Raw genomic sequence first — 9,190 nt, forward strand, 5'->3', positions numbered from 1 at the left:
TGTTTCTATTTCATTACTTTCTCCTCTGATTTTTATTTCTTCTCTTCTGCTGCGTTTGGGTTTCATTAGTTCTTGCCTTTCCAGTATCTTCAGTTGCACTGTTAGGTCATTTATTTGGGCTTTTTCTAATTTCTTAATGTAGGCGCTTAGAGCTATAAACTTCCCTCTTAGGACTGATTTTAATGTGTCCCAGGGGTTGTGTTGTGTTGTATTATTGTTTTTTTCATTGAATGCCAGGAATTCTTTTATTTATTTTTTCCTAATTTCTCCTTTGACCCTCTCACTGTTTAGGAGTGTGTTGTTCAATCACCAAGAGTTCGTGTAGTGACTAGGGCTTCATCCAGTGCTGACTTTGAGTTTTATTGCTTTGTGGTCCAATAGAATGCATGGAATTATTTCAGTATTTTTGTATTTGTTGAGGTTTGTTTTGTGGCCCAGCATGTGGTCAATTTCTGAAAAAGTTCCGTGGCATGCTGAGTAGAAAGTGTATTCTTTGGTGTTTCAGTGGAATAATTGAAAGATGTCTGTTAGGTCCATTTGATATATGGTATCATTTAATTCAGACGTCTCTCTGTTTATTCTTTGTCCAGTTGACCTGTCTAATGAAGACAGTGGAGTATTGAAGTCCCATACTATTACTGAGTTGGGGTTAATCCATGTCTTAAAGTCCTGTAGTGTTGTTTTCACAAATTTGGGTGCACCAGAATTTGGTGCATATATGTTAAGGATTGTAATAGCCTCTTGGTTAACTGTTCCTTTGATCAGAATGAAGTAATTCTCCTTATCTCTTCTGATTAGTTTTACTTTGAAGTCCATTTTGTCAGATATTAGAATTGCCACCCCTGCTGTTTCTTAGTGCCATTTGCTTGGAATAGTCTTTTCCATCCTTTTACCTTAATGTAGTGCCTGTCCTTGAAGGTGAGATGGGTTTCTTGCAGACAGCAAAGAGATGGATTTTGTTTCTTAATCCATTCGCTTAGCCTGTGTCTTTTGACCGGGGAGTTCAGTCCATTGACATTTAAGGTTATTACTGAAAATTGTGTATTGGTTGCAGTCTTTTTGATTGCTGTTTGTGTTCTCTGTGTAATTTTGTGTTTTCTAGATTATATCTTTGTTTATTTTCTTTTGTTGCCCCTGGGGTATAGTTGTTTCTCTCTCTCTGGTCTCTGTATTGGTTCAAGTATTATTTGAAGGGCTGGTTTTGTGGACATGTATTCTTTCAGGCTATTTGTATCATGGAGGATTTTTCTTTCCCCCTCAACTATAATAGACATTTTTGCTGGGTATAGTATTCTGGGCTGGCATCTATTGTCATGTAGAACTGGAAATACCTTGGTCCAGGCTCTTCTGGCTTTCATAGTTTGCATTGGTAAGTCAGCTGTGATCCTAATGGGTTTTCCTTTATATGTGACTTCTTGTTTCTCTTTTCCAGCTTTCAGTATTGTCTCTCTCTCTCTTTTTTTTTACGTTTAGTGTTTTTACTATGCTGTGCCGTGGAGAGTTTCTTTTCCGGTCCTGTCTGTTTGGTGTTCTATATGCTTCTTGTATTTGTATGGGCATGTCTTTCTTTAATTTTCGGAATCCTGTTTAAGATCTGGTCAACACCATTAACCTGAAATTCTTTTCCTTCCTCTAGTCCTATGATCCATAGATTTGGTCTTTTCATGGTGTCCCACATGTCTTGCATATTCCATTCCTTTGTTTTTAAAAAATTTTCCATACTCTTTGTTTGAGTGGTGCAATTCTTCAACTTTATCCTCCAGTGTTGATACTCTGTTTTCCATTTCATTCATTCTAGTGGTGAGGCTTTCCCCAGTTGTTTCAAGTTGGCTTATTGAGGTTTTCACTTCTTCATTTCTGCCTGTGTTCCTTCTTCATTTCTGCCTGAGTTTTCTTCAATGTTCCTATCTCTTTTGTGAATTCATTCAGAAGTTTATTGCTATCTTCTTTTAGCTCTTTGTTCATGTGTTCTTTTAAATTCGTTGAATTCCTGGATCATGTTTATGATTGTTCTTTTAAATTCAGTGTCCTGCGTGATCTCTAGGGGGTTCTCCTTGTAGAACTCTTCTATGGGATTGGTGGTGTTTGGTGGGGACACGGTGTTTTGGCTTTCCATTTTATTATTCTTTTGTTGTGGTTTTGGCATGTGAATTTCTTTTGTTGTTTATAATTTTGATATGAGAATTAATTTGAAGTATGCTTCTGTTTGTATTATCCAGGTACCTAGATCCTTTCTTTATTGGTTATATAAAGCTGGTTGGTACAGGGTTCAGGTTCTCTCAGGATTATTTTAGAGGGAACTGATGGCTTCAGATGAGCTATTCAGGGGTACCCACAGAAGCTCATTCAGGTTCCAGTCAGGTACATTCAGGCTTCCTTCACCATGTGGAGGCAGGATCCAGGCTCTCTCAGGTGCATTGTCAATGCTATGTCAGAGGGAGGCCAGAGGGGGACCAGAACTTGGCACTCTCTGGCAGTCTGCTGAGCTCTGAGCCCCTAATTGAGGTCCGAACCCACCCTCCCAGGCTGTCTGCTAGGATCTCAGCCTTAGCCTACCAAAGCCAGATCTGCCCTGGGGCCTTTGGTGGGGCCTCAAAAAAATCCCAGGTAGGGGGATGGTATGGGACAATTAGGGGAAGCTCACCACCATGTGGAGGCAGGATCCAGGGGCTGTCAGGCAGTACCCTGGGTTCTCAGGCTCTCTGGTAGTTGGAGGCCAGAAGAAGGCCAGAACCGTGCACTCTCTGGTGGTCTGCTGAGCTCTGAGCTGCTACTCCAATGGAGGTCTGAACCCATCCTCTCAGGCTGTCTGCTCAGATGTCTATTTATTTTAAACCAGATATTTGGATGTCATGAAGAGGAAAATCATATGACTGAACAGCTTAAATTATATTTTCAAATTAGATTTAAAATTTTTAGATTAGATTTTAAAATTTATTTTTATTTTATGTGTATGAGTGTTACGTTCATAAAGGCACCAGTGTTTTGCAGTGCCTCTGGAGGACAGAAGAGGGGATCCAATCCCCTGGAACTATTCTTGTGGATGGTTGTTAGGTGCCGTGTAGGTGTTAGGATTCAAATTCCGTTCTCCTGCAAGAACAGTCAGTGCTCTTAACCACTGAACCATCTTCCCAGTCCCAAATTTAGATTTAAAAAATCTTGCCATGTGTGGTGGCACAGGCCTTTAGTCCTAGAACTAGGGAGGCAGAGGCAGGTGGATCTCTGTGAGACTGAGGACATCTTGGTCTATATAGTGAGTTTCAGGCCAGCAGGTGCTACATAGTAAGATCCTGTCTCAAAACACCAACAATAATAACAAATCTACTTGAGGGCTAAGGAGCGTTGCCCAGTGGGTAAAGTACTTGCAGAGCAAGCAGGAGGACAAGTATTCAAATCCCCAGCACCTGCTTAGATGATGCATTGGCATGGTGAGCTCCTTGCAATTTCAGCCTCAGAAATGGAGTCAAGATTCCTGGAGTGAGCTGGCCAATGAGACTGGCCATAGGTGGAGCTTTGGGTTTGACTGCGAGACCTTTCTTCAAAGAATAAGGTGGGAATCAATCAAGGAAGTTTCCTGGTATCAGTCTCGGGCTATTGTACACACACACACACACACACACACACACACACACACACACACAGCACATATGTATTAGTTTGGATTGGCACATAACATATATGTGCATCTGCTCACATGTTTCCTCCCACATGTACGTATTCATACATATGCAAGTTACATTACATACACATGAAAAGAAAGAAAATCTACTTAATACTGGAGTATACTAGTCTCTAAAAATATTTCACAAATAAAGAATCAAGAGAGAATAAATATGTAGAATTCTAAGCGAGCTTCTATAATGGTGGACTGACCATAAAGTCTACTAATGACTTTAATTGCAAAAATATATTTGTTCCACCTTTCAGAATTATTGGAGCTAAATGGCTTGTCATTATTATTCCCTTTCCTCCCTGTATTTTCTGTGCAGTGAACAAGTTCCATGGGATACCTTTTAATTCTTCATTCCTTTTGTCTTCAGGAATTGTACCGATGTTCTGTGCTGCATGATCTTCATACTGTTTATTGTGGGCTACATTCTGTTAGGACTCGTGGGTGAGTAACTCCAGGTATAGACAATATTTACCATTTCCTAATGAATTAACAAAGCCGATATCACATTTTAAACATGAGTTCTTTTGAACCTGCTTATTATTGATGGTTGTCATTTCTGGACTTATTGGGCAGAAAACATGATACAAAATAAGTGCAAAGCAGGATAGTCAAACGTAAGCTGAAGTCACTTAAGTAGATATAGTGGCAAAGAAGGACAGAAGAAGTTTATGGTTTCTTTAATAATTTTTACTTTTTAAATTCTATTGAGTTAATGTTAATGCTACTATTTGATAGTAAGAATTAGGGCCTTTATTAGTTTGGATTATATATAAACTTATATTTTGGTAAGCTAGCTAAAAACAAGGAGCAATGATTACAGATTTCACCAGATAACACATTGACACTATGGATTCCTATTCTCTTTGCTCACCAGGAAAGCAGGATCTTCTTGTTTATGACCAGGTTAAAGAATTTCTAGAAAGTAAAAACAAAGAGGAAAAACAAGAAGTTTTTTAAAGCACAAAAGAAAGCCAAGAAATGAGGGTGTTTTCTATAGTCAGTATATGAAGCATTTTTCCCAAGAGAGTGAATCCTGTCAGGGTTAGGGCCATGGAATCAGATCTTAACTTCTAGTACCAGTAATTAATGATATAAAGTTACTGTGGAGACACGAGCTACACCTCCAGACCACTGTGAAGCACTTTTCTTTGGTCTTTACTTCTATCTTACAGTAAGAGAAGCACCTTGAGAATCATAATTGAAAATAATTCCTGGCCTGGGGAAATGACTCAGTTAAGAGCACTGGCTGCTCTTGCAGAAGACCAGGGTTTGGGTCCCAGCACCCACATGGCAGCCAACAACCATCTGTAACTCAGTTCCAGGGGATCTGTCACCCTCTTCTGACCTATTGCAGATTGCATGACATGGGTGCACTTACATACATGCAGGCAATACACTCATACACATAAGTAAAAATAAATAAAAATTTAAAATGTTAAAAATACTTCTCAGAAGTTAATTCCCACATTCCCATGCAAACTATATAGAATTGAAGAATTCAAAGATTAGGACAGGAAAACAGGGAAAAGAAGAAAAATATTAACAATTACAAAACTAAATCATAGACTCTTTTAAGGCCCACAGAGTCCTTTTGTCCTTAGGTATTTTAACTTCAAAACTTCTAAATATTAGGATAGATATAGCACAATCTATAGGTTGAATATTATAATAAAATCTTTTCCTATACAAGTAGGATTTTGGCTTATCCAACTTTAGGACATAACTCTCTTGTCTACAGAATTTTGGGCTATCTTTGCTTCTTGTCATAGAATTGAAATTTGTTGCCTAAGAGAAGGGGATTTAGAATCAGGCAGTCTAGATTCTTATATTATCTGGTGGTATAGAGGTAAATGGTTATGTAACCCATTCTACTCACTCAGAAGGAACAGACAGACTCCCTGGACTGCCGGCCAACTCTGAGGGGTAAATGGAGCTAAATTCAGTCACATCGCAGAGCTGTGGGATGTACTAGATAGTAATTTGGTTGACTACCATTGCATAAATAATTTAGTTGCTGTGAATTTCAATATATTATGTTGTTTCTATTGCAACCCATAATTTTGGTTATTAAAGTTTGAGTGCACACAGAACTTCCCAAGGCTTTCCTGCTGTGAGCAGAATCTTTCCATACAAGACCAAAATCTGCAGTCAGATAAGTCTCTGCAGGAAAGCTCTTTGTCCTTTCAGAGAGCTGGAAAAGCCACCCCACTCCACTCCCAGCCCCCTCCCCTATAATCCCTCCCACCCACCCACCCACCTCCTGCAGACACAATACCGGAAGGCCTACTTAGCTCCCTCTGGTACGTGGCAGGAATTTCACCTCTTTGTCCAAGATCTCCAGATTCAATTTGTGAATCTCTTAATTCACATTAGGAAACTGAGGGATAAATGTTCCTCAATAAAGTCAGTGCTTAACATTAAATTAACTCAGTGATTCTCCCAAATTAATCCTATTGCCCCTGCTTAAAATAAATGACCCTAGAAATTCTCTGAGTATCACTGTACTTTCTTTACCGTAGATAACTTTGCGAACTTGATTTCAAAATATAAACTTAACCCCCATTATATTTAGTGCTGGACTGAAAGATGTTTGAAGCAATGGAATTGGCAGGGGCGACTAAATGCTAAGATTTCCTTAGTATGAAAGAACTTGCACCTTCACTTGAGGCAAGAGGAGTCTGTCAGTTCCCCTGGGGGGTGTTGTAAGCACTTTGGTGGCTTTACCGTCATTATTAGATCAGGACCTTCATAGAATGATCTTTTATCCATGATCTTCTCATAAAAAGTGTTACCTGTCACCAGGAAAAGCCAGTTTTGTTTCTTCCAAAATCAGTAGAGAAGAAACCAGTGCTTTGCACTTTGTAGACAATGTGGCCAGCTGGAGTAGTATTTGCATGGGAGGAGCACTTCGCTTTCCGCTGTGGAGAAGCAGAGCCTTTGCTGGAGTGGATGGACTGGAGTCTGGGTAGAAGGTATCGAAACTCCTTGAAAGGTCACAGGAGCATTATGATAAACTGCCTTGGCTGCTAAATTATTATACTGACTCAAAGAATAGGAATACTTGTTATGCAAATTGTTCTTGCTATCCTTGTGCCAACACTGTGCATACAATAATAGCATAATTTTAATATTCAGTAATTTCTGTTTTGCTTTTTTCTTCCTTAATGCATCCCAAGTTGAGCAGGTTACTCTACTGTTATTATTAGGAAAGGCCTCAGCTTGGAGCCCAGAGTTGTTTGTTTTGGGGTTTTAAGCTTTCCTAGAAGGTAGCAGAAATGTTTGCACAGGCAAATCCAGAGCCCCATCTACCTGCTGTGAGAAACCCAACATTAGTAGAAAAGCCGCTTGTTGGGATCTAGACAGTAGTGTCCCCTGGGCATCCGGGGTTAATTAGCCCAGCTGGAAAGATGACTCAGAGACCAAGAGACCCCAATGGAGAGCCATGCTTTTGGCCAATTCCCAACTCTCCAGATTACGAGTGAAATAGATATATTAAACCAGTATCTGAGGAAACAATGTAAGACAAAGAACAAAACCTGGCCAGGACGTAGGAGCCTGGCTTAGCAAAACTTGAGATTGGAGTTACTTGTCTGGAGACTGGGGTTCCTCAGAAGCCTGTTGGGCATTAAGGAGATTCTTGGTAAGTCTGGATACAAGCAAGGAAATTTGGCTGGATTCAGGCCGGACGAACGCTTGTCTTGGCAGTGGTGAGATGCGTGGAGGTGCTACTGCTGGCGGTGATGTGGAAGGTGAGAAGGAAACTAACAGAGTCAGTGATGCGGGAGAGGAAGGACCCTGCAGAAGCCTTGTCTACACCTGGCCTATCTTAGACGATGTGCCTGGGGGCTGATTGGGTGAGGCTCTAGGGATCTTGGGAAAGGATATTTGTACTTGTAAGGAATGTGAAAATAATTTGGTGGGAAGGTAGGCTGGGGATGTTCTATACCTTTCCTTCATCCAGGAGGGGGAACTGTGCCCCAACCACTCCTTGAATCTGATCAGGTTTCCGTCACTGATGTAGACTTGGTGTGGCTTCCATCGTGGAGCAGTGAATGAGGCAGAGTGGACCTGCCAAGGGCCTCCGTGTGCACATGTGTGTCCCAGAGTAGGACCATCACAGAGGATTAGAGGGGTGTGTTACAATTCACTGCAGACAGTAGGTCTGCAAAAACCAAAGCTCAGAAAGGAAGAGGCTTAAATACATACCTCAGTCCAGTTCCTTCTGTTAGAAGGAAGAAGGTAAGCAAGGCAGTTAAGTGAGTGGTATGATATGAACTTTGACCTCACCATTCTGGGTGCTCAGCCATGTGCTTGATACTAGGAGAGTCATGCAGTCATGTGACTACTTTATGTTCATTGTTTCAGGAATGCAACGTTTGGTGTTCATTGTTTCAGGAATGCAACGTACTGGCGGGAGCAGACAGATGTCCACTTTCTCAGTGATCATAGGGACCTCCTGAGGCTCAGGCTCTGAGGTTTAGGCCCTGCCCTTTAGTATCATGCCTCAGTTTACTGTTCCTGTGATCCTTCCCAGCATTGTGGATCCAGGACTGTGGCTTTTTCCCTAAGCAACACCAGTCATCGATTCCTAGTTTCCTGCTTCACGACAGGCAGCCTGACTCTTAGGCCCTGTGGCTAAGGGTGGGATGCCAGAGCAGCCTGTGTCCTCCTACAAGGTTACATTGGGAGTAGTTTTGCTGTTTTGCCCAGCAGACCTAATTCCACAGTCTCATCTATCCTAATGTGAAGTCTCAGGGAGTTTGACAGCTTGTCCCTCCCTTTCTTGTTACAAATTGATCTTTCCCTGTGTAAGGGAGAAACTTCATGTTCCTAAGTGAGACCACTCACTCGTGACCTTTTCAAGAACCAAGATAATTCCAGGATGACTTTTGAATTCTGTCTGTATAGAGGAGTAGGGAACTAGCTCTCTTCAAATAAGTCTAATTTTAAAATTTAATTTAATTTTATTCATTTCAATTTTAGATTTATTAATGCACGATTGGCAAAATACTGTCCTTACGTAGGACATATAACATGGAGGATTTTTTATTGAGAATTTCCTACATGCATATAAGGTGTTTTGATCAAATCTATGCCCACTCCCTTCCCTCCAACACCTCCTCCTATTATCTCCCCATCACTTTTTTCTGACAACTTCATGTACTCTTTTTTCTTTCTTTCCTTCCTTCCTTTCTTTTTTAATGTGGTTTTTTGCTACTCTAACATTCATCCCTCTGAAGAGGTGACCCTAAAATCTTTTAATGATTAGATACGAGCTCCCAAATAATTTTGACTTTTTTGGCCTTTGAAATGGAGTAGGTTGCTAAGAGGCCCAAGGACATTTTGACTTTTAGCCAAGAAACTGGCTACTTTTCTTTGGGGTCTTTACCTAAAGTGCCTAGAGAATTCTTACCTCCTGTTCTTATCACACATCCTCTGAAGAGGTCACCCAAATTGCCAATAGGGAATCAGGATGCAGATCACTCTGACTTCTTCCATGCTGAACAGGGATGCAGG

At 40.7% G+C, this 9,190-nt stretch overlaps 1 protein-coding gene across 1 annotated transcript in view; it reads left to right on the forward strand.

Moving 5' to 3' along the window:
• The window catches only part of Slc44a5 (solute carrier family 44 member 5), a 132,002-nt gene that overhangs the window by 27,052 nt on the left and 95,760 nt on the right, over window positions 1-9,190 (forward strand). The window contains exon 3 of the mRNA XM_017803341.1: window positions 4,041-4,114. Within this exon, the coding sequence (XP_017658830.1) occupies window positions 4,041-4,114 (74 nt within the window). The remainder of the gene's footprint in view (window positions 1-4,040; window positions 4,115-9,190) is intronic.

The sequence above is a fragment of the Nannospalax galili genome, unplaced genomic scaffold (genome assembly GCF_000622305.1).
Source record: "Nannospalax galili isolate Female #2095 unplaced genomic scaffold, S.galili_v1.0 scaffold387, whole genome shotgun sequence".
NCBI lineage: Eukaryota > Metazoa > Chordata > Mammalia > Rodentia > Spalacidae > Nannospalax > Nannospalax galili.